Source organism: Balaenoptera ricei, chromosome 4 (assembly GCF_028023285.1).
Source record: "Balaenoptera ricei isolate mBalRic1 chromosome 4, mBalRic1.hap2, whole genome shotgun sequence".
NCBI classification, from domain to species: domain Eukaryota; kingdom Metazoa; phylum Chordata; class Mammalia; order Artiodactyla; family Balaenopteridae; genus Balaenoptera; species Balaenoptera ricei.
Window position 1 is genome coordinate 75,218,520 of NC_082642.1, and position 26,725 is coordinate 75,245,244.

Sequence of the window (26,725 nt, forward strand, 5' to 3'; positions counted from 1 at the left end):
CAAGGGAACGTGTTGTTTGTTCTCAATCCCCCTTGCTGCAGCACGGGCCCCAATAAAGCCTTGCCTGGGTTTCTTTGCTGGCCTCTTATCAATTTCTGTTGATTAAGGAGGCCAAGAACCCTGGTCGGTAACAGTTGCTGCAAATCTCAATTGCTTAATGGAAATCATAAGTGTTGGACACGTGACGCCCTTAGCAAATGGTGGCTATTACTCATTGATGGGTTAGTGTGTTTGCGTTTTCCTCACAATGATGAACATTTTCAAAAGAATATTCTGGGGCTTCCCTGATGGCGCAGTGGTTGAGAATCTGCCTGCCAATGCAGGGGACACGGGTTCGAGCCCTGGTCTGGGAAGATCCCACATGCCGCGGAGCGACTGGGCCCGTGAGCCACAATTACTGAGCCTGCGCGTCTGGAGCCTGTGCTCCGCAACAAGAGAGGCCGCGATAGTGAGAGGCCCGCGCACCGCGATGAAGAATGGCCCCCACTTGCCGCAACTGGAGAAAGCCCTGACACAGAAACAAAGACCCAACACAGCCATAAATAAAAAAAAAAAATAAAAAAAAAAAAACCTTTCCCCAATACTTAAATAAAAAAAAAAAAAAAAAAAAAGAATATTCTGTACATAGCAATATGGTGCACTTTTGAAGCCTCCATTTCCTTTCCCAACCTTTGGAGTTGTAGAAGTGCTGCTGGAACGTTATGTACATTTTTTTTTTTTAACTTTTGGGTTTGTTTGTTTATTTATTTATATATGTATGTATATATGTATGTCTGTGTTGGGCCTTCGTTTCTGTGCGAGGGCTTTCTCTAGTTGTGGCAAGTGGGGGCCACTCTTCATCGTGGTGCGCGGGCCTCTCACTATCGCGGCCTCTCTTGTTGCGGAGCACAGGCTCCAGACGCGCAGGCTCAGTAGTTGTGGCTCACGGGCCTAGTTGCTCCGCGGCATGCGGGATCTTCCCAGACCAGGGCTCGAACCCGTGTCCCCTGCATTGGCAGGCAGATTCTCAACCACTGCGCCACCAGGGAAGCCCCGTTATGTACATTTTTAAAGGACCCCCCCCCCCCCCCCGCCCCCTTTCCCGATAAAGGCTAGAGCTAGGCCAGTGGGCATTTCCTTGAGGCGGTAGAGTGCCAGCAAAGCATCCTTTTCCAGAGTTTTCCTGTCAAAACGGTAATACAACACACAGAAAAGAATACTTCCAGTATTATTTCCAAAGGTCTTGGTTTGGGAAAAACTTTTATTGTTAAAACAAATATTCAAAGTATCTCCATCATAACGCTTATGGTATTGCTGTAGGTTCTGGTAGAAAAGCCAAATTGGTCTGCTTTGATCCTGTTTGTGGAAGTTCGCGTGCACTGCAGCAGGGGAAAACTTGCTCTCCCTCTCTCTCGTTTCCCTGATTACCTTCTAACAATGATATTACCCCCTACATTTTGCTGCGGCTTGTGAACACAGCTAAGTTGAACTGGACGTACTTAGTTTGCCTTTTTAAACAGCTAAAGTGGTAACAGGTGGGGAGAGAGCTGGGCCGAACTGTGTGGAGTCGGGAGGAGGCCACCGATTTTTTTTCAAGACCGAGGCGGGAGAGTTTAGAGCCCATTGTATGTCCATTTATAGGCTCCCTCTTTCCCCCAAAGTTTGTGCCAGTGGGCGTCTGAAGCCCCCAGAGTGGGGGCTTCTCTAGGTGGGGAAGCTACTTCAGGGCTACCAGCACCTCAAGGAAGTTTCAGGGCACGATGCCCGAAACCGGCAGAACGCAGAGGCGTGAGGCAGGCGGCGCCCGTCCGGCCAGTTCAGTCCCCGCCGGCTGGAGGCCCGGACAGGCTGGGGCGGGTAAGCTGCGCGCACCGGGGGGCGGAGACGTAGGGGCGGGTCAACAAGGTCGGGCGATTGTGTCGGGAGGCGAACAGAACGTTGCGGCGGCGGGCGGAGCCGGGGGATAGTGATGTAAGGAGCGGGGGGGATCCCGCTGGGAGAATCAGGACTGCGCGGTGAGACCCCAGGGGTGTGGGGCGGGGGAATCGCAGTCCCCGCCCTGTTTTCCCCGTCCCTCCCTCTGCCTCCTTCACGCCCCTCCCCCTCCTCCTCTCTGGTTGGAAAGTTTCTAGAATCTCTTCCCAGCGGCCTTTGCGGTTCCAACATGGCGGAGCTGACGGTGGAGGTTCGCGGCTCCAACGGGGCTTTCTACAAGGTACCGACCCTTTTGCCGCTTTGTCGGGTCTTCTGGGGGATGGGGCAGGTTTGAGGGAGGGTTGGTGGTCCTGGAGAGTGAGGTTTGGGGTCGAAAAGGGCGGCTAGGCCAAAGCCTGAGGCCGCTAGGTTCATCGCTTCTCCCCCCTCCACCCGCGGTTTAACGGTCTCGGGGGCCCGGGCTCCGTTATGTTTTGAAACAACACGTCGGATATCTTTTCCGTATTCCTATTTATGAATCTTCTTCTTGGATGCTAGTGTGGCCCTTGGCGGGCCGGTGAGGAGAAGCCGAATGGCGGCAGGGAGCTCCCTGGGAGCAGGCCCGAGCTCCGGGAGGTTGGGGGCAGTCGTGAAAGGAGGTGGTGGGATTGTGTGGTCACAGCCGCTCCCCCGCCCCTCGGACTGGGCCGAGCGGGAGCGCCTCGGCCCGCTGCTCCGACCCCTCCCCACCCCCTTGGGGGGGCGCGTCGCGGAATCTTAGGAATTCACCTTTGTACTAGGGTTTCGGGCTAATAAACTTCAGTGTCTGAAGGGTGAGCGGGTGCCGGATTGAGGGTTAGGATCGAAGAGAAAACTAGAAAATCTTGAAATGTGGCGGGTAGAAATATTTTTTGCGGCCTGGGAAATTGGGCGGCGCCTGAGCTCCTCTATTACGGAAGAAAAGGCGAGAGTTCTAGGCTTTAAGATTTAAAATGTGAAATGGATTAAGGAGACACAGGTGGGGAGGTGACTAGTTTCTTTATCGGTTACCCAGTGTTTTGGGAAGGTGTTGACCCGCCCCCCCCCCCCCCCCCCCGAGGTTTTTTGTTTCCATCGGGTGGAAGGAGGTGCATTACTATAGGATCGGGTCTGGAAAACGGAAGAGGAATTCGAGAGTAGAGGAATTTAGTAGGGGCTTCCAGTGTAGGGGTGACATAAATGAAAATGAAATCCTTACAGTTTAGTTTTGCCATTATAACGGTCCTTTCTCCCGATTCTCCCTTTCTCCCAAAGTATGCCACGAGGTTACGAGATCAATACAAAATCTCCCCAGCTGTTGTCTGTCAGTCAATCTCACTAAGCCAGCATCTCAAATGTTTGAGAGTCCTGGCTATTTTTATGAAGGGCCTTCTCCTAATACAGGAGTAGTATTGTGAGTACGCAGAATGTATTCTCACTGGGTTTCGTTTCAGCGTGCCTTTTATCCCGCACAGAATTTTATTTTACTAGGTGGTCGTAATTCCTATTTTCAGCGTTGCTTTTCCTCTCCTAGTTTACTAATTATCTATGTGGAATTGGTTTAGCTATCACGTGGTTATAGCATGGTGGGGAATCACAGTTGGCGTCTGAAGGATCTCTGTAAGTATTTACAAGTTTGAATCTTCTTAGGTGGTTAGCATAAAGTAGAAACAGGGACTGCTTGGTGGAAAGGAGTCCTTTAATGTGTGACTGGTTACATTATCAGCCTATGTTTACAACTAGGTGTCAGACGAAAGACCTGAGTAAAATTTGAGTAGATGCTTAATTAACTTCTGTTCTTTATTTGTTTAAGATGTTTTTTGGTGTGGACCATTTTTTAAAAGTCTTTATTGAATTTGTTACAACTGTTGCTTCTGTTTTATGTTTTGGTTTTTTGGCTGAGAGGCATGTGGGATCTTAGTTCCCCTACCAGGGATCCAGCCCATACTCCCTGCATGGAAGGCGAAGTCTTAACCACTGCACTTCCACGGAAGTCCCCTTCTGTTCTTAAACCTAATGGTTGCCTTCTCTGAACGACTGCAGATACAGTTGTGGCACAGTGCACAAAGAATGGGCTTATACTTTTTCCTGTTAAGGGTAGATAAGGTTCATCATATTTGTATCATTTTTACCATTTGGCTATTCAATTCTTGTGTAATGGAGGTATGCATTTTTTCCTGGCATATCGAAATACAGAAAAGATTATTTTGCCTTAACAAATTATTTTTAGCATGTTGATGGTAGATACAACACCATTTCTTTTTATCCAAGTATATTTTATGTTGTTCACCTGCTATACATATACTTTATTTTTAATTTATAAGGTTGAATAATAAGATCGTCAGTTTGAATGTTTTAGTAAAGATTGTTTACCATCTTACTTTGGTTTCCCAAAGTTTTTTGGTTGTTTTATTTTGCTTTTGTCAATTCACGAATCAGATGCCCCCATTTTGGAACTCCAAAGTATTTGTTGTTGATACCTATCCATACTATACAAAATCTGCTTGATTCTTAGACTTTCATTCCATTACCCATTTTTGCCTAACAATGTAAAGTTAGGTGGTTTTTTGGCAGAGGTTGGGAAGGACTCTAGTCACGTTGTCTCTACTGAGATAGCACTTGAACGTTTGGAATTTTATGTCCTGCCATAATCCATTTGTACATGCACTTTGTGGAAACTACGGTCTTCGAACTCTGGAAGAGTGAGCATGATGAAGTGGAAGGAGCCCTGCATTTGAAGTTAAACACATAGGAATTCTAGGTCTGTACATACTTCAGCTTACTTAACATTGTCTAGCAATGCACCCTTGACCAAATATCCCTGGGCTATAATCTTTTGTATAAAATGAGGCTTTTGAAGTAGTTCAGTAGTCTGCAGTATTTTTTATCCCATGAAACTGTCCGCTTGGAAAAAAATTGGCTTACCGCAGAAACAGTTTTATTAATTTTAATTACATGAATTTTTTGAGATTAATTTGCATATGGTAAAGTGCATCTTTTTTGACATACAATTATGTGAGCTTTGATAAATGCTAACAGTTGTGTAGCCACTACCACTAGCATGAAGGGATAGAATAGTTCCACCATCCCCTTAATTTCTATCCTGCCCCTTTGCAGTCATCCTCTCTCCACACCCCCAGAACCTGGGGTGGTTTCTGTCCCCATAGTTTTGCCTTTTCCAGAATGTCCTAAACAGAATCATACAGAAAACTGTGTAGAGTTTTCAGTTTGGCTTTTGTTTAGTGTGGAAGTAATTTTATTTTAAGTAATTTTTTTTAATTTAAAAAATAATACATGGTCAGTGAGGGATTTTAGAAACTATCAGAAAAAAACAGAAGTTGCCTTGAGATAACAACAGGTAACATTTTGGTGTAGTTTTTTCTTTCAGTGGTGGTTTTCAATGTACAGGTGACTCTGATTTTCCTCCTCATTTTCTCCCCTTTTCTCTGCCCTGCCCTCCCCCAACACACTTGGCTGTAAATGCGAATTGCCATTGAAGAACTTCAAAGTCATGGGATTAGTAGCCAGTATCATCATGCTTGAGGCAGTGCGCTGTAGACATTGATTAAAGATTTTTAGTGGAACTGAAACTTCATTGCACAAAATATTTGGAACCGGTGAAGAAGATTCAACCCCAAAATAGAGTAGTCTCTTTTTTCCCCCCAAATATTTACACAAATGATTGCATACTAAATACTTTGTTCTGCATCCTGCGCTTTTTACTTAACAGTGGATCTGTGGTAGTTACAGACATAAAAACTTGGTATACTCTTGTTTGAAGCCAGATAACTCTATAGGGGTTGGGAAGAATGGGAAATATGGTAATTAAGCACTTGATGGGGGATGTAATTTTATATAAAAATTCGCTTTTGTAGCCTTTTTTATCTGGAGTGTGGCAGCATAGGGTTTATACTACTGGTCATGTAAGATGCCTTTTTTCTTTTTGTTTCCTTTTTAAAGCTTTCAGATGGAATTTACATTTTCTGATAGTGTATTTACAGAGTTGTGTAACCATTACCACAATCTTATTTTAGAACATTTTCGTTAACCCCAAAAAAGCCTTGTGCCCATTTGGGGTCATTAAAATGCTTTTTAACTGATGTATATGATCTTAAGCTTTGTAATAGCATTTTAGCTTGCATAGCCGTGAGCAGAATATAATTTTAAATAGAAGTTGAAAGTAAGTCACTCAGTTTCTGGCTCTTGGAGAGGAAAGTTTCCATGGTGTTCCAAGGAATCTCTGTGATCTCTAAGATGGCTGAATGAATTTTCAGGCCTTCTCTGTAGAAGATAGAATTACTTTTAGAGCTCCGTGATTTCTGGTTTTGACTGTGTAATTGATCAACTACAGAACATTTTAAAGTGCTATGATATTTGCAAAATTTCCTTTTTGCTTTAGTTTAATATTTAAATGAAATTTGAGAGTAATAAATCATGCAATAGGTTTATTATTGCTAATGATGATGGTCTGTAGAGTTACAGTAAAGGAGTTGTGTTTTGAAAATGTACTGACTTCAAAGTTAGTGTAGAATATTGTTGATTTCTTTGTGGAGATTAGTAATAGAGGAAAAGATGGTTGCTCTCTTACTGGGGACACTATTAAATTAAGAACATACAGTTCCAGATATTTTGAAGCTATTGTTGTACATGTTTTAAAATGCAGTTTTTTAAATATGTAGAAGAGCTAGGATTTAACTAAGTGAAAAGGCCACTTAATTTTTAAAAATTAAATTTAAATACTTAAATACTTTTCCTGTGGAGTTTTGTTTTTGTATTACAAGAACAATGTGTAATTAATGAAACATCTGAAAACACAAAAGCAAAGAAAGAAAACTGTAATCTCGGGACTTCCCTGGTGGCGCAGTGGTTAAGAATCCACTTGCCGATGCAGGGGACACGAGTTTGAGCCCTGGTCCGGGAAGATCCCACATGCGTGCCACAACTACTGAGCCTGAGCTCTAGAGCCTGCGAGCCATAACTGCTGAGCCCATGTGCCACAACTGTTGAAGCCCACGCACCTAGAGCCTGTGCTCTGCAACAAGAGAAGCCACTGCAATGAGAAGCTTGCGCGCCGCAACTAGAGAAAGCCCGCGTGCAGCAACGAAGACCCAACACAACCAAAAATAAATAAATAAGTTTATTAAAAAAAACCCCCAAAATCCGTAATCTTACCTATCTAGAGAATTTGTTGTCAAGGCCTTGGCTTTACTTACAGAAAACATACTTTTTTCCATATTTTTCTTTCTATACATGTTTATATTTTTTATATCATCAGATATTTGTGTGTATTCTGTGAGTAAAATAATAGTTTACTATTATTTGTTTATTACTATTATCTGTTATTTACTGTGTATTCTTTGAGGCTTGTACATGTATTTCCTGATTTCTCTCAGGGACTGCATGAGGTATGTGTTTTTATCCTCATTTTACATATTAGGAAACTGCCAATAATGATTAAATAACGTCCCAATTACACTGTAGCTGAAATGAGATTTAACACCAGGGCTTCTCACTTCCAGTTGCCTAGTTCAGCATAGCATGAGAGGTTCGCCAAAGGAAATCTCATGGCAGTAAGCTTGTGTTTTAGCTAGGAAGACAAGGCAGACACTTGACTGGATAATAACAACTCAAGAACTGAATTCTCTACCACAGTGTTAAGGATGTAGCAAACTTGCTTTTTTGTAGTTGAAGAGCAGTATGCATTCTGTGATTGACCCTTAATTCTCATACTAGCTAGTTTGTGAGGGCTTAGGTTTTTCATCCGCAGTATGAGGCACTTGGATTTCTTTTGACAATTTATCAAGTGGTGGAATCTGCTAGATTGTTAGTTCACTAAGGTCCTATCTAGCTCTAACAACAATAACAGCTATTATCTGTTGAGCACTCAGACTATCAGACTGTGTAGGTACTTTACATGAATTTATCTTATTTAGTCCTCTCAGTCAGAGTGAAAGAGATAATGTTACCCCATTTGAGGAAACTGAGGCTAAGCGAATCTATCCGTAAAATTAATAGGCTGATTCAAGATTCATAATGATGTTTTGGACTCCCAGAGGGCCTGATCTCTAACCATTATGTGATTTTTTTTTTCCAAGTACGAATATATGGCTTATCAAATTATTAATTATAAATTATTCTGATGAATACAATGGGAGTCAAGAGGACTGAATTGGGAGGATTCCTGGAGAAATGATTTGAGCTTTGCTTCACATTACAGAAATCTGCCCTTTCCAATGGTAGCCACTCGCCATGGAGCTGAAATGTACTAGTCTGAATTGAGATGTCCTTTAATTGTAAAAGTCATACTAGATTTCAAAGACTTAGTATGAAAAAAGGAATGTAAGACTGCAGAGTTTTAAAATTTTGGTTACGTGTTGAAATAATATTTTGGAAATATAGGGTTAAAATTATTAAAATTAACTTCACCTGCTTTTTACTTATTTTAATATACTTAGAAATTTTAAAACTAGATATATGGCTCAAATTATAATTTGTGCTGGATAGTTGTGATTTATACCATCCTTAATTGTTAGCTTTATAGTGTTCGTTATGTGTAAGGTATTTTGGGAAATGTTTGAAATGCTTTTTTATATATGTATGAAACGTCCTGTTCAGATTTTAAGATGTGACACAGTAGTTATCAGAAGGCTTGAGAAAATTCTTTGGCAGATGTTTAGCTAATAGTAGTAAATTCTGTTGTGATGCTGGTGTAAAATTTTCTAGGACCAAATCTAAATTTTCTAGGACCAAATCTAAATTTTCTAGGACCAAATAAAGAATAGCTTGAGCAAAACAAAATTAAGCAATGCAAAGCATTACTTTTGTTAATCTGTACGTGTAATATATATTTACACGTACAACAATCTCTTCAGTTTATTTTTCCTTACATTTAAGAGGCTGATAGCCATGGCAAAATTGAACCAAAGTTAAATCTAAGTTAAATGTTAGTTGTTATAACTTGTCTTCCATACTCTAGCCTCAGCATATTTTGCTTAGCTTTTTTGGGAGCATGAGTAGAGGTCTCCCCAGTAATAACTATGAGATTTATAGTTGTTGGCAAAGCAACATGGCATTTCCCTGTCAGTATTTCTTAAGAATCAGGAATCTCATCTTTTGGGTTCCTATCTCCGTGCCTTTCTTTTTTTTTTTTTTTTTTTTTTTTTTTTTAATAGTTTATTTTCTGAGAGGAGTGATTGTCAGTAATATTTTTTTTTAAATTTTATTTATTTATTTATTTATTTATGGCTGTGTTGGGTCTTAGTTTCTGTGCGAGGGCTTTCTCTAGTTGCGGCAAGCGGGGGCCACTCTTCATCGCGGTGCGCGGGCCTCTCACTGTCGCGGCCTCTCTTGTTGCGGAGCACAGGCTCCAGACGCGCAGGCTCAGTAGTTGTGGCTCACGGGCCCAGCTGCTCCGCGGCATATGGGATCTTCCCAGACCAGGGCTCGAACCCGTGTCCCCTGCATTGGCAGGCAGACTCTCAACCACTGCGCCACCAGGGAAGCCCCGTGCCTTTCTTATTCTGGCTAATTAATAATAGTAAAACTTCTTGGGACTTCCTTGGGACTTCCTTGGCAGTCCAGTGGTTAAGACTCTGCACTCCCAATTCAGGGGGCAGGGGTTCAGTCCGTGGTCGGGGAACTAAGATCCTGATGCTGCACAGCGTGGCCAAAAAAAAAAAAAAGTAGAACTTTTCTTGTTTCATAGCTTTTTGCTTTAATAGTTTTCCAGGTTATTTTCAAGTCTGAAGTTTTCCAGTGACTTGATATGTGTAGTTAGTTCATTAGTAGACCTTCAGTACATATTTGTTGAATGAACAAATGGATCAGTCATTCTTGGTGTCTGGACACTCTTTTGACTTGTTAATATCTGTATAGATGCATATATACAAAACTAAATTATTTCTGATTTTGATTCAAACTGAACTTACATTTTTTTTTTTTTGAGGGCTTACACATTGATCCTGGTCAAGCTCAGATATGTCCCAGAACTTTATGCATATGTAGAATTATAGAGAACTTAAACTCAACTCTTGGCAACAGGAAAGTCATTATAGTTTTGTGTGGCCATTTGAAACCTCTGAGTCTTTCTATTTCAGGAACTGTTGGATATTATAAACTTGTGAAATTAATAAACCAAGAACATTACTAGTATGTAAGCATTAGTAGATATTTATGTATTCTTATGAAATCCTCGCATTTTCATTGTCATTTTTTATTCAGAACAGTTAAATGTTCGGTACTAATGGATGCTAAAGGCTTGCCTTGGGTAACTTTTTTCCTTAAAAGGACTTATTCCATAATGATGCAATAATTTCTGTAATACATAATTAGTAAATTTGTGGATTTTATTTGTAGAACATGTGTCCATTGATTTGAAATAATTTCCAGACATAGATGTAGGTCCTTTAAAAAAAAAAGTGTGTATTGTTTGAAGTTAAGAAAATTTTTGATTGCAGCAGTCTTGAATGTGCTCGTTACGGGAATCAAATAACAACCCAGATCTTTTAGGTGTTGTATGTAAACATCAAACAAACGAGTTTATTACTTAGAATGTGGATTTGAGATCACTAGAGATGGAAAAATTAAAAAGATATGGGGAGTGGTAATGTGTTTATATATGTGCTGTATGGAAGTAGTGCTGATTGATGGAGTATTAAAGATAATCTCAACTCTTTAAAAATATCTATACATGTATATGCAAGTGTATAATTTTATACATATGTATAAGCATATACATATTTGCTTTATTGTAAATTTTTTTCTTTTTTTTCTTTTTCCCTTGGTTTCCCTTCTCCACGTGATCTCTCATTCACAATCCATTTCGGTAGCCTGTTTGTAGCCAAGTATACATCGTGCCAGATTTTTCTTCATACTCATAGAATGTACATAGATACACATTCAGATACAAGCGTAGGTGTTTTTCAATACTGCTCTGTAAAAATAAGATAATCTACATCTTGGCCATTTTTTGTTGGAGTGTAATTTATTTTTTAATGGTTACATATTTCATCATAAGAATTACTGTGAAATCCAGCCATTCCCCAGTTAATAGACACTTTGTTTTCAGTTTTTTGCTGCTCCATGTGTGTTTCCATTGGATAGGTTTCAAAGAGCGAGATAGCTTGGTGGAAGGGAACTTTTACCTGTTAACTCTAATAAATGTTAACAGATTACATTCCGAAAGGCTTAACACTTTGTATTTTCTCAATTGATGAATGTCAGCTTTTTTTTTTTTTTTACATCCTTGCCAGAAATAGGCATTATAATCTTTGATTTTTGTGAATCTCTTGGATGTAAAGATTGCAACTTTGATTTGCAAATCCCCACATGTGAATTTTAATGTTTGTTGGCCATTTGGATTTGCTTTTCCATAAATCACTTGTTTTTCCCCATTTTCCTTCTGGGATGTCCTTTTTTGCTTTTTGAGATTTCTTAGGACTCATTATATGAATACCCCCTCCCCATCTATAATTTGTTAACTCTCTGGTATCCCTGGCCATAGAGAAGTTCTGTTTTTTACATACTGAAGTATTTTTTCCCCTGTTAAGGGTTCAGGGTTTCCAGCCTGGTTAAGACAGCCTGTGTCCAGATTATACATACAGTTCCTTAGGTTTTCTTAAAGTGTTTTATTTGTTTATTTCATATTTACTACATCAAGTCTTATTTTGAATATCATAGGCAGTTGTGGTAGCACCATGTATTAAACAATAATTCTCTGTTTTAAAGTTTTTGTTTTTGTTTGCACATGGGGGAATTAGATACTGTTCTCATCAGCCAGATCTTCCTCACTTCTAGGATTGGGATGGGAGGAACTCCACCATCTAGGAGAGCTGGGTCCCATTCAGGGTTGATAGAACCTTCTGAGAATTGCTCCAAAAAGTTTCTAGGGTGCTCTGGGAAGACCATAAAGAGTTCCTGAAGGAGGATATTGTGACTTGCTTTTGGGCAAGTAAAGCCAGTTAAAAGAGTCTTTATTTTCCTTACCTTACTGCTCTGGGCCCTCTCTTCTTTTACCTACTACATAGTAAGTAGTGGATCTGAGACCAGTCTTAACAGTAAAACCAGTATATTGCTCAGTGTTTTTTTCCCCTTCCCTAATAAGGAGTTCTTTCTGTATCTGTTAACTGTATACACAGTCCAGAAACATAAAGTTTGTTTATTAAATTCTTTAAATTACTTGACATAAAAGTTCCAGGAAGATTAACCGTAGTATTTTTAGGGGGAGAAGGAGTAGCTTTAAGTACTCTAGGCACACCTTTGAGTGCCTAGGAATTACCTTAGTTTAAGAAGCTTCAACTCCTTCAGTTCGCAGACTGAGACTCATGTGTAAAATTGCTTAGGTCTGGGAGTCCCTAAGTCAGTTTTCTCAACCTAATAGTTTCTCATCTGAATTATAAAGCAGAGGAACACCGTTTTCTCGATTCTTCCAAGGATTGTGCATGGCTAGTACTATTCTAGATACATGGGAGAGAAGTTCATTACACACAATGAATGACTTGGTGATTGGGCTGTATTCTCGTAGAACTCTGATTAAGAAATAGTTTGCTGTATTCACTTTTCTCTTTTTTTTTAATCCTGTAAAATGGATCATACATGTGTGGAGTGCAAAAGCAGCACAGCAGATGATTCTGACTGTTGACATGTTGATTGATTTTAGGTATAAAAGTAAGCCATGGGTGGAGATGTGTATATAATTGGAAGTTGGGTTTTAGAGTCCGGGGAACAGGTTATTTTTCCATATGTAGATTTGGGAAATCAGTGGAAGAGCCATACAATTTCATTGTATTAAAAATGGCATCAGTTGTAAGAGGCACTAAAAAAGAAGAAATGTTGCCAGTTGATCTATGAGTGGTAGTTTTATCTTTTAAAATTCTTTTCTATATCACCTGAAAGATTATCTTTAAACATTTGCATACATAAGGAAAATAGAAGCAAAATAAATTGGCTAAAACATTTTCAGGTTCAGATGATTGTGTTTCTTCTCACAATATCTTCCTCAGTGTCATGGAGAGCATTGATGTTGCAAGCATACTTTAAAAGAGCTCTCTATTATCTCCAGGATTTTCTTACAAGAATTTTCACCCACTCTGCAAGTTTTGATGCTGGTGCTTTCTTGATTTTATCAGAAGGTGTCAACAGAACAACCTTCTGGTAAGAAACCTAAATCCTTCCTAAAATGGTACTTCATTGGTTTGCTGAATGAACTATTGAGGGGTTGCAATCAAGTGCCACAGAAAATTGCAAGCAAACCAAGTTTGAGCATGCTTAACAGTGACGTTTATATCCTGGCAGCCATTCAGCTATTGGCTATTCTAAGATGCCATCAATTGTAGGAAGCATCCTGATTGCAGGAATGCACAATTGTTAGAATTGTTGGGCTGGGAAAGTAGACTGGGGCCAGAGAATGAATCACTAAACAAACTGATAATTGATCAAAGAATAACAAGTCATCATCCATTTTGTCAGTTCTTGAAAAACAAAAACCTGAGGTGAATTTTGCATAAATTATGCTATTAACTTTTCTTTTCTCATGGGTTATATTTTTGTAATTACATTTATCCACAGCAGCAAATTTTAACTGTGGAGTTTGGGAAAATGGAGAGTTTACCCAGTCAGAGGAAAGGCCCTACAGGATCTAACAAACTGATTCCAGTGCCTCTTAATGTACTGAGAATTTATTTTAAACAGTTTATTTTTATTTATTTTTTAAAAATTTATTTTATTGAAGTATAGTTGATTTACAATGCGTTTCTGCTGTACAGCAAAGTGATTCGGTTATGCGTATATATATATATTTTTCATATTCTTTTCCATTATGGTTTATCACAGGATATTGGATATTGGATATAGTTCCCTGTGCTGTACAGTAGGACCTTGTTGTTTATCCATTCTGTATATAATAGTTTGCATCTGCTAATGTCAAACTCCCAATCCATCCCTCCCCCACCCCACCTCCCCCTTGGCAACCACAAGTCTGTTCTCTATGTCAATCAGTTTATTTTTAGAAATACAGCATTTTATCACAAATTTGCTTCAATAATTGAGCCATCAACTGTAATGTCTTAATACATTGGAAAAGGCAACTAAAATATAGTTATTTGACTGTTGTGCCAAATAAATATAAAATTTTTAAATGTCATACCAGTGATCCTGAGAAAGACTTTAAAGAGAAGATCTTACATTATATAAGAATACTTGATCAGGTTTGAAGGAGGCAGTAATGTGACTGTGAGAACTTTTTGCTTGCTTAGGAGAATAAATGTGAACTAGAGGTTTGATTCCTGATGATGAATCCTTGCTTTACCACTTCAGGTAAGAGTCATTGAAAACATAGCCTCCATTTAGGAAGCTTGTTCTGTGTCTTGCTGGCCTCTTTCGCTCAGTCTATTGGCAATCAGTAAACTCTTCTAACAAGAATTTTGAGGTTTAAGAGTTACAGCTTTAGGGCGTAAGTGTTGGGTTTTTGGGTATGGGCTTCCACTTTAAACCTCATTTTGAGGATTCAGACTGTCTGACTTCTGGTAATAGTTTGCTGAGTATTAAGGTTTTTTTTTTCATATAAATTTATTTATTTTTGGCTGCGTTCGTTCTTCGTTTGCTGCGCATGGGCTTTCTCTAGTTGCGGCGAGCAGGGGCTACTCTTCGTTGAGGTGTGCGGGCTTCTCATTGCGGTGGCTTCTCTTGTTGCGGAGCACAGGCTCTAGGCACGTGGACTTCAGTAGTTGCGGCGTGCAGGCTCAATAGTTGCGGCGCACGGGCTTAGTTGCTCCGCAGCATGTGGGATCTTCCTGGACCAGGGCTCAAACCCGTGTCCCCTGCATTGGCAGGCGGATTCTTAACCACTGCTCCACCAGGGAAGTCCCAGTATAAAATTTTTTAAGTTTCTACTTCTCCCTTTGTAAGATATGTGAATTTAGTGTTGTAATGAATTACAATAATGGGAGGTCATTAGTGGATTTTTGAAAAATCTGAAGTAGCAGGTGAATTTGAAATGATACTTTTCAAAGGAATTTTTTTAGACTAGGATGATAGTTCCTAATGAGTTTAGTGGGAATGTTCTCAAAGGGATTCATGGATCTCTGCAGATTGCTAGGCCATCATCACTTAAGCAAAGCTTCTGATAAATTGATTAGTATATTAAACAAGGTAGCTGCCTTTCCAGTTGTAAATTAGATTTTGATATTTTGTTCTGGGACTTTGCCTTAAATAGGCTTTTTAGGAATGGTGCCTTATTTCTTCATAATAGTGTTGCTGCTAGAGGTAACCTTTTAGAGTTTAAAACTGGGAATTAGCAAAAGCATTTTGTTATTTAATTGATAATGATTTAATTGAAGAGAGTTCAAGACAGAAGATGAGGTTTTATTTATTTAATTTATTTTTTTAAAACCTATGTTTATTTATTTTTTGGCTGTGTTGGGTCTTCGTTGTGGTCCCTGGGCTTCTCTCTAGTTGTGGTGCGTGGGCTCAGTAGTTGCCTGGTGCGGGCTTAGTTGCCCCAAGGCATGTGGGATTTTAGTTCCCAGACCAGGGATTGAACTGTCGTCCCCTGCATTGCATGACCGATTCTTAACCACTGGACTACCAGGAAAGTCCCAGAAGATGAGGTTTTAAATTCAGCATTTACAACCTCCTAGGGAGTAAAACTTTGGGGCTATATAGATGTATATAGTTTCAGCTTCTCTTTCTCTAAAATGAGGGATCTGGAAGGTCTGTAAAAGAAATTGTGTTTCTCTTTGGACTGGCTTTCCCACAGCCATCTGTTCTGACTTTTGATTGTATTTATAATCTCATTCTGTCAATTCTTGAAATTCATTCATACTGTGTGTATTATTGCTTATCAATAGGATTTTTTCTCCCTATGACTACCCTCATCGAGTTGAAAAACGTTTTTTTCAGCTGTAGTGTTCTGTAACTTCGAAAATGTGTGTTTAAGTTAGGCAGATATCTGGAATGCACCTTGTTCTTTCCACAGGACATTGAAGCTCCCACCTCAAAATTGCCAAGCACCTTGTCTTTTTTGTCTTGATTATTGTAGCTTTAAAATAATTTTCAGTATTTGGTACGGATAGTGTTTTCTCATTATTCTCTACCCCCATTTAAAAGTTGCCTTACTGAATGCATTCTTGTTTGTTTTTAAGATAGGCTTTGATGTAATTTTATTAAGGTTAACTCCCTATTCCCTCAACAGAATTACACATTCCTTTGTGTTTTAGTAGGATCCCATTTAGGGGCATGTTGAAAATTTTAAAATATCAAGAGTGCTTTACGTTTCCCTAAATGGTCTATTTCTATTCATTAGTCAAGTTTCACAGATGTCTGCACATAGGTCGTGTACAGTTTTTTGTTGTTGAGGGCATTTCTAGGACCTTGCTGTTAGTAGAATATTTTTTGTTTGTTTTATTTTCCAGTGCTTATTTTTAGCTAGAAAAGCTAATTTGGTTAACTTGCCACCTTACTGAATCTTTGAGTTTTCTTTTTAAATTTTTATTTTAGGCTAGATTGGATTTGAAAAAAAAATTCTTCAATTAGTGCTTCCAGGGCTCAGATTCCTGCTATTCCCTCTGTTCCTGCCTTACTCCTAATTTACATATAATTTTTGGCATTCCTGGGTTTTTATTATATGATGCTCTGTTTGTTGTTTTGTCAGGGATAGCATTCTAAGATATTTTGATTACACTTTAAATATTTTAAAGTGCCTTGTTACTTATCGATGATTATTTTAAATTATAGTTAAGAGTTTCAAGTGTAAATATATACCAGGCTTTGTGAATGAACAAATTAAGGGACCATTTTATGATGGCTTGGGCTTCCATGTTTGTATATGTATGGGGAGAAGAAAAAGAAATGTCAGAGTATTCTAAGAAATACAGGTTCTGGGCCAGATGAGTATGAATAGGAAAAGAGACCAAATCCCCAAAGGTTGGACTAACAAGAAAGACAGAAGTTATGGAGACTTAGTCATAATGCCGCCCCCCTCCCGCCCTCCACCCATGCCATGTGCAGGAAAATGTTGCCATTGTTATTTGGTGTCTCCTGACTCTCAAACATTTTGGCAAAGACCTAACCCTGCCATTTTCCATCTCTTGAGTATATAGGGACCTACCATTATTCTGGTGAATTGAAAAATGTTGACTGTGTCCTGTATCAAGTGCATCAATTTTTATAGAAATCTGGCCATTAGAAACCCCTTATCCCTAGAATCTAGGGTTTGGGGATTAGAACATGTTTTCTGTTCACTGCAGTCCAAATACACTTTATTTGGGTATCAAGTTTTTAGCTTATTTAATCTGCTGCCTGAAAGATATTAGCAATAAGAGTAGGTTCCAGAGCTGTATTTTTTCTTAAACTGTGTGAACAGTGTGTGCACCCAGACAAAGCTGATGCTGATGTTTGTGGTGGATGTAAAGTGGGGGTGGGGAGCAGTATAAGCACTGATTTTTAGATAGAAAAAAACCTTTTTATTATAATGAGGAGTAGAATTTCCCAGTGATTTGGAGCTCTAATTTGCACTTATCCGCTGTATAAATTATACAGAAATGATAAAGATTAATGAAACGTTTCAAACTGAAAATTGTTTGTGAAGGACTAGAAAATGTCAGTGAAAGTATAAATATGACTAATCTCTGATGGAAAGATGTTTTACTCTAATATTCATGAATTTGGTAATTCTCAGTTTATGAAAATAGTCCTTAAAAATGGCAAGGGTATAACAGAGATGGATTTGCTGGGAACGTAGCTATGAAAGTGCTGACCAAAATGATTGCTTGAAAGTAGATGTATGGATGAACTAGTAGAAATAGAGAAACTGGCCAGGAAGTCATTGTTGTAGCGTGATCAGATAATCACAGCTTGAACTAGATGGCAGCTCTTAGTTTTTAGTTTTGGGAGGACAAAGAAGAACAAAAAATGTCTTCAGAATTGCAAGGCAAGAGCTACTATAGCACTCTTTTTTTAATTTTCTGGCAGCCACTATATTTCTTTTATAAGTTTATTTATTTTCGGCTGCATTGGGTCTTCGTTGCTGCACGCGGGCTTTCTCTGGTTGCAGCAGGCGGGGGCTGCTCTTCCTTGTGGTGCACGGGCTTCTCATTGCAGTGGCTTCTCTTGTTGTGGAGCACAGACTCTAGGCACACGGGCTCAGTAGTTGTGGTGCACAGGCTTAGCTGCTCTGTCATGTGGGATCTTGCCAGACCAGGGATCGAACCCACGTCCCCTGCATTGGCAGGTGGATTCTTAACCGCTGCGCCACCAGGGAAGCTCCAACTATAGCACTCTTGAAAGGAAAGTATCTTGAGTTTTAGACCTCACATGAAGGTATATGCATTGAAATTTCCCATAACACACAATTAAGTCGATCACAGGCATTTCTAGCTGGAGAGAGATCAAGGCCAAATTACAGAATCATAAAATTCAGTAGCAAATGTGGGAGGAGGGTGCTGAGAGACTAGATACATGACATATACATTCTGTGATGGGTGATCCTACATTATTAAAGAAAATAAAATGTTTTTATTTTCAGCCTCATCGGTTATCTTCTCTTCTGTAAGACTTTCTGTATTGAGTTCCAAAGATTTTCTGGGGTGGTAGTGCTGATCTGTTTGCTTTTTGGTTTTTCCACCGTCAGTTTCTTAGTCTTTGGTTTGCTAATTTGCTTAAAATAATATCTGACACATAGTGTTTAGATATTTTGGGAGGTAGATGAGGTAAACAGATGTATTCGTTTTTGCCATGTTTTAACCAAGTACTGCACGTGTGTGTATTTAATTAGTTTATAGTGTACATTATGGAGTGTAGTATGATAAAGACGTTTCTGAAAAGTTTTTGCTGAGCACCAAGTGGTTCAGAGTGTGTAAGCATTTGGCTAAGGTTGAGAACGTTGCTTTTCTGATTGACAGTAGTACAGTGTCATTTAATGTTATTTGTAATCATGAAAGAGAGGTTAAGTAACTGCCAAGGTCAAACAGCTCATGAATGATGGAGATGGAAATCAAACCCAGATTAGCCTATTCCAAGCTCTGGGTTATTATCAGTACTCCATGTTGTTTTTGTAGCTCTAATATAGTGGTTTAGAGTTAATTTAACATTTAATTGAATATTTATTTCCTTTTAATTTCTTTATAGGGATTTATCAAAGATGTTCATGAAGACTCCCTCACAGTTGTTTTTGAGAACAAGTAAGTTATTTTTTTATTGATAGAGATCCTAATTTTGAAGATTGGTAGTGCCAAACTGTTTGCTTTTGGCTGTTTCTATTGCCAGTGGAAAATGAGTGCTTTTGGGTGGGGGTCATTGGTTTGATTATCTTTTTGAGTTCAAATAATTTTAGTTTTTGTTGACTTCACCTGGTTTTCTGCACACAATTCACTTGGCACTTTTTCCATGACCCCTTTCTTTGTCAAATCACATGTGGATGTGAATCAGTAAGTAGTTTTTGCAAAAATAGACGGCACGAATGGGATTATAATATGCTTGCTTCTTAAAAACGCAGAATTTTGAAATCATGTTGTAGATAAGTATTAGGCTGTCTTTAATTGCTTGATTATTCATAAGGAATAATAAAAAGTTGTATAGATATTGTAAAGGTTAGGTAAGTTGTGCTAAAAACGTTAAAGACGGTGTTCTGGGCTTGGTTAGGAAGGGTTATAAAGGAACACTGTATAATTGAAGGTCAGAAAAGAAAGTGGTCAACTTTCACTTTTAAGCTGCTTCTGTAACTGCCTGAATAGATATCGGCCCAACAGCTGTTTCTTGTAGAAACAAGTGTTGAGATGATTTCTGTCTTTGAGCAGCTTCCATTTAGACAGTAAAGATGAAAGAAAGCACTCAGATGTCTTTTACTTGTCTCTTTTTTTGCCCAGCGTTGGCACAGGGGAGCCATAGGAGCATTTTACGTGCTGGTGTACCTCCCAGGCATGTGGATGACCTATTAGAACTTAAAGTAGGAAAGCATTTTAGCTTTATCAACTTAGTTATAAAATACAGCCCACAAAAAATTAAGCAACAGCTCAAGTAGTAGTTTTAATACATTCGTATTTGCTACAAAGATTAAAAGTAAGTTTTTTCTAGGTTTTAATTAGAATGTATGTGTTCATTGTAGAAAAGAAATTCTATCTGTGTAAGAAAATTTTTCATAATTTAGCTATTCAGAATAATTGAGTAGTTTTCTATATTTCTGTGAACATGTACACTAAGAAATTATGCAGCTTATATTTTATAATCTCTAAAATTGTGTTCCTTAATAAGTCATTTAGTGGTAAAAGTGTTTGTAATAAGTTGATCCCACTATAGCAGTTTGTTACTCTGAACTTACCCTATTTCATTTGCAGAATAATGTATGTACTGTTACCTTAGGATGAGTAATTTGGAAGCAATATATAATTGTCAATGATGTTAACTATTTATAAACTTCATCAAGAGCCATGCAAAGTCTGTTCTACCTCAACAGACTACTTGGAAAAAGATTTAATACAGAGGTTGTTTTTCTTTGGGGAACGCTAAATGATTGATTTGAAAAGTATACAGCACTAAGCATAGACTACGTAGCTTCTGTATTAGGGGCTATTAGAATAATATATTTTAAAGTTGTTAATTCCTTTTCTAATCCTTCAGTTGGCAACCGGAACGCCAGGTTCCATTTAATGAAGTTAGATTACCACCACCACCTGATATAAAAAAAGAAATTAGTGAAGGAGATGAAGTAGAGGTATGTATTTATAAGTTTATTTTCTTGTGTTTATTTTTTTGTTTTAAATAAATATTCTTGTTGGAAAATCTGTTTAGCTGATAGAGAATAAATCTAATTCCTTTTCTCCATTCTTTCTATTGGTAATGGCTGTGTAATGTAGCAGTGCTTGAGTTTTGGAGCCAGAACTGGGATTAATGTCTCAATGCTACCATTTTTAGGTTTGTAGCCTTGGTCAAGTTTTTTTGTTTTTAATGACTAAAGTGAAAATAATTTGAGAATTAACGATGATAGTGCATTTGAGTTGTTTTGCACAGAATCTGGCGGAGAGAACGTTGGTCATTATTTCCTTTTTTTTTTGCCATTTTGTCTTGTGCTTTTTCCTCAGTATCTTTGTACAGTATTAGTAGCTGTCCTTTATTGTAGTGATCATTAATATAGTTCCTATGTAACAATATGAAATATAATTAGCATACTGCCTTTTTGAATGTTCTAGAAATATTCAGAAAAATTTACAAGGAAGAAAACAAAATCACTGCCCAGAGATAAAAACCACATTTCATGGTTTGCATATTCCCAGGCTCTTCCTTTTTTCTCTTTTAAAAAATAAAAATTGTGCTGCTTCTTTGTATCTTGTTTTTTTTCACACTTAGTAGATCTTGAATGTCACTTAGTAGATCTTGAATGTCTGTCTTTATATTTATTTTTGATTAACATGCCTGCTGTTATGTAAAAAGAAACTTGGAAATAATTGTCAAATAGAAGCATAATGAGTTTGTTGGAGATAGAAAATTTGATTTTCGATTTTTAAGAAATTGATACCTCCAAGGAGCTCAAATATGCTAAATGTATTTCTCACAAGGAGTTGCCTTGATAGTGTTGAAAGATTTTCAAATCTCATTTGTACCTAATTTATGTAGGCTGGGGTAGGAGAACTGGGAACACGGGTCGATCTTTAGTGATGAAACAGCTATCTAAATAAATGTTTTTATAAACACTTAACAGTACGTACTTCATGCCATACACTGTTCTGAGTGCTTTGCAGATGAACTCAGTTACTTGCCACTTTTATTCTTCATAATTTTTTTAATGGTAAATTTTCTTTTGAGTTAATTGTAGATGTTAGGCTAGAAAGTCAAATTGTAGGGCTTTAACCCCTAACAGCTTGAACTCACATTCTAAAATTCTGCCTAGATTTTAATTCTTGCTCTAGGTAATTAGAGCAAGCATCCTTCTGCTTTTGCTAAATCAAAGCATGTTATAACTTAATTGTGTCAGGATGCCACATGTGTGGCAGTCATTTCTGTGAGTAGTGCTTTTCATATTTTAAAAATTGTTAAAAAAAAAAAAAATTGTTGTTCAGACAGTTATTGTTAATGTAAAGGCTCAGTTTAAAGGAAAAACTTGGTGGTGTGCTGAGGGTGTTGTTACAGTGTGCTTTCCTCAGTCTCAATCTGGGAAGATCCTGTCCAGTTCCTGGACCATCTTTATGGCTTGCCTCCCCAGTTGTATACAAAACTTTATTGAATGATTTGGAAATTGATGATTACAGAGTGTTTTATTTCACTTTCTGTTTTATGGTTCAGTCTTGGTGAAATTTGTTCCTTAAAATTAATGAGAATCATGGTCTGGAATTAAGATATTACTGTTACTTTGTAAATTTTTTGTGCTTTTGAAATTTTTGAAAAATTCATATAGGGAAGAAGTTTAAAATTATTAATCTTGCCACCTGTGGATTTATTGTTCTTTTTTGTTTTGTTTTTTTGCCAGCGTTAGGAATTTATTCTTATGACATAGAATGAATGCTTAGGAATTATGGTTGTTAGTACTTTATATTTTGTGTCAAATAACTTTATGTAAGCCCCCCCCCCTAAATTCAAAGTAACAAAACTTAATATAAAAAGTGAAATGATACAGAGTTACATAAAGTAAAAAGTGAACCTTTCCTCTTAGTGTAGGTATGTAGGTGTGCTTATCTGCCCACCCCAGCTTAAATCTTACTTAAGAGATGTCTCTTTAGATTTTTTTTCTTTGAATTTATAAAGAATATGTGTGCTATTTTAAGTTACAAAAATTGGGAATACATTCTATTTGTGATTTTTATAGTCAGTTAATTAAGATTCTGTAGACATTTTCAAGTCTGCACATACAGATTTAACCTCATTTTTTCTCACCACCCCATGATATTCCTTAGTATAGGTGTATCATAATTAGAAGTCGTTGAAATTATTGACAGTTGTTTTTTGCTTTTATCCCCTCCAATAAAAAGCAAGAGTTAATGTCCTTATGTAAATCATTTTCTGTTAGTATAAATCTTGGTGGTTCAATTGCTGAATCAAAGGCATGTATATTGAAAATTTTGATAATACCAAACTATACCATTTTGTCCTCCAAAAATGCTTTTTGAATGACCACTTCATAATTTTGCTAATACATTAAGGTGTTTGTTTCCTCATAGATGGACTGGCTGGATTATTATTAATCTCATCTGTAAGTTTTCATAAACGTGATAGAAGGAAGCTTTTGTCTTTATCTTCTGAACCTTGATTACTAGTGATATGGAATGTCTTTTAAATTAGTTTATTGGCTGTTAGCCCCTTGTTCTGTTTATTATCTATTTTATTTTTTGCCCATGTAGTTTTCGATGTTGGAAATGTGTACATTTTATGGGTAAGTTTCTGTTATATATTGTGTTTTCTCCCAGGCATTCTTTAAAAAGCTGTACTTTAGTGCTTTTGCCATTAAGAGTTTATATTTTTACTTATTCAGATCTGCCAATTTTCCCAGATTCAGATCTATCAGTTTTCCCAGTGTGGCCTCCAAGATAACCCATTTTAGTACTTCTACAGAGATGCACCCCCCCCCGTTTTTTTTTTTAAAGAGTATTTAGGTTTTTAATATAACTTGATTCTTTTTAGGGTAATTTATTGCATAGTATATTGATTTTTTTTTTTTTTAATTAAGTCATTGGCTACTGTTCTCTTTGTGCTGCTAGTCGTAAATACTATAATAGCAGTGATAACAGCTGACACTAACCCATATAATATATATATAACTAACTGGCTTTTTAAACACATTCTATCAGTTTGACATAATAGTCTCTTGAGGGCCTCTTCTAAACTCTATGAATACTTTAATTAGCCTTTCCAAGGTTAATGTAGCCTGAAGGTTAGAAAGTTGAATAACCAGTGTAAGTTTTTGTCCTGAATGTTAATTCTTTCTAATATGTCATGCTGTATTACAGGGTGTTGTCAATTTTGTGCCACATTCCCAACTCTTGTTCTTTTGCAGCTCTAGGAACCCTTCCTCTTTGAAGAATGGAAAGGTGACTATGATTTGGCCATTAGTAATTGATTTAGAACAGAAATGATCCAGAAGGGAGCTTTTCATTAAGCTGTCCAGGCATTTATCTAAAGTTCAGCCATACAACAGAAGACCTAAATAGACATTTTTCCAGAAGACATACAGATTGCCAACATACAGATGTTCAACATGGCTAATTATTAGAGAAATGCAAATCAAGACTACAATGAGATATCACCTCACACCAGTCAGAATGGCCATCATCAAAAAGTCTACAAATAATAAATGCTAGAGAGGATGTGGAGAAAAGGAACCCTCCTGCACTATTGGTGGGAATGTAAATTGGTGCAGCCACTATGGAAAACAGTATAGAGACTCCTTTAAAAACTAAAAGTAGAATTACCATATGATCCAACAATCCCACTCCTGGGCATATATCTGGAGAAAACTGATTTGAAAAGATATAGGTACCCCAGTGTTCACAGCAGCACTATTTACAATAGCCAAGATGTGGAAGCAACCTAAATGTCCATTGGCAGATGAGTGGATAAAGAAGATATGGTGTGTATACACACACAGACACACACACACACACACACACACACACGCACGCACGTACGTACGTATATATACACACACAATGGGATACTGCTCAGCCATAAAAAAGAATGAAAGAATGCTATTTGCAGCAACATGGATGGAGCTAGAGATTATCATACTGAGTGAAGTAAGCCAAAGACAAATACTTTATGATGACTTATTTTTTTTAAATTTTAATTTTTTAAATATTTTGGCTGTGCCACGCAGCATGTGGGATCTTAGTTCCCCGACCAGGTATTGAACCCATGCCCTCTGAATTGGAAGTGCGGAGTCTTAACCACTGGACTGCCAGGAAGTCCCCGTATGATCTCACTTATATGTGGAATCTAACATATGACATAAGTGAACTTATTTACTAAACAGACTCACAGACATACAAAGCAAAGTTGGGTTACCAAAGGGGAAGGGGTGGGGGATAAATTAGGAATTTGGGATTAACAGATACACACTACTGTATATAAAATAAACAACAAAGACTTACTGTATAGCACAGAGAACTATAGTCAATGTTTTGTAATAGCCTATAATGGAAAAGAATCTGAAAAAGAATATATATACACGTATATATATATATATACATAGATATACACATATATATATACAAAACTGAATCACTTTGCTGTACACCTGAAACTAACCCAATATTGTAAATCAACTATGCTTCTATTAAAAAATAATAATTAAAAAATTCAGCCATATGAACTTTCCATTCTTGTAGGTCAGGTATGGTTAAATATTGGCGATTTCACATGGCTTACTCTAAAATTTTATTACTTTACAAACATGTTTGGCTACTTCAGGCTTGCCCTTTCCAGCCAATTTATGAGACTTAGATGAAATTATAAAACATAAATTAGTGTCTGGTAGTGGCCTCAAGAGGACACTATATGGCTTATAATAGAAAGTTGGTTTTGAAAAGTCTAAGATTCAAAGGTTTATTTTTAAACCTAATTGGTGGCTTTGTGTTTGATATCTTAAAAAGTGGCATATATTTTTAAATCTTTAAAGTATTTAATATAATTAATTTTTTTTGACAAGTGTCTGCTTAGTAGTTGATTTTGTTAACAAAAGATTGCTAAGAAAATTGGTAATTTCCTGGTGGTCCAGTGGTTAAGACTCTGCTTTCACTGCTGAGAGCCTGGGTTCGATCTCTGGTCAGGGAAATAAGATCCCACAAGCCGCGTGGCATGGCCAAAAAAAAAGATTGCTAAGAAAATAATGCTCAGCTTGTAAAGTTGGAGATGATGGGAAAATGAAGAGTTCTTTAGATTCTCTTAAGCTGGATATATAGTATAATGTTCTGGGATATTGGAAGGGCAGTAGAAAGAGTTTTTCCCCAGTGATTTCACATGTGAGGGGCCTTATTTTTTATTATAAGATGCCTACCTTATTCAGCAAGTTAATAACGCACACAAACGTGTTACATAGGAAACCTGACATCTCAAGCTAATAGATAATTTTATAAGACTTCTTAAGTTTTTCCTCTTGGGTTTAACATATTTGATATATAAAAACTTTTTTTTTGAATTGTGAAGTTTTCTGGTTGAAATACAGATTGGCAAGTTTTTGTTCTTGTGATGTATGCCTTTTCTTCCATCTTTTATGGCAGATAGTCAGACATTATGGTTCTGCATCTTTATAATTTAGTTATAATCCTGGGATAGGTCCCTTGAGAGAAATTTGATAAAGGGATTAAGAATAATTTGATGTAGAACACTCCCTTACCTTACAATTTTTTTTTTTTTTTTTAAATTTGGCCATGCCGCATGGCATGCGGGATCTTAGTTCCCTGACCAGGGATCAAACTCGAGCCCCCCTGCAGTGGAAGTGCAGGGTCTTAAACCACTGGACTGCCAGGGAAGCCCTCTTACCTTACAATTTTTTTAATTTAGTATTTTACTTATATGACAAATACAATATACATGTATAATTTACATCTTACCTTTTAAAATGTTTCAGTTTGATTCTTGCAACCAGTCTGAAAATTCTAGCTGTCTGTAGTTAGTCAGTCTTTCTCATAATATGAAGTTAGCATTGTTAGTCTTAGTGCTTGGGAATGCTCATACATTAAAGAATAGGTGAACATATTCTTTATTACTTGTATCTTTTTCTTTTGGGCATTGGCCAGTTTCCAAGACTTATGAAACCCATTTGTTAAAGTATCAGCCACAGATACTAATGAGATAATACTGTTGTGTAAGTAGATAAATCACATTAGTGTTTTCTAGA

General features: G+C 37.6%; 1 protein-coding gene across 6 annotated transcripts in view; it reads left to right on the forward strand.

Moving 5' to 3' along the window:
• Nucleotides 1–1,934: 1,934 nt before the first annotated feature.
• The window catches only part of FXR1 (FMR1 autosomal homolog 1), a 56,448-nt gene continuing 31,657 nt past the window's right edge, over nt 1,935–26,725 (forward strand). For 2 of the 6 annotated variants that reach the window (XM_059920582.1, XM_059920585.1), the window contains exons 1-3: nt 1,960–2,194; nt 19,033–19,085; nt 20,521–20,614. In XM_059920582.1, the coding sequence (XP_059776565.1) occupies nt 2,144–2,194; nt 19,033–19,085; nt 20,521–20,614 (198 nt within the window). In that variant the 5' untranslated portion in view covers nt 1,960–2,143. The other 4 variants (XM_059920581.1, XM_059920579.1, XM_059920584.1 and 1 more) reach the window with 4 other exon arrangements.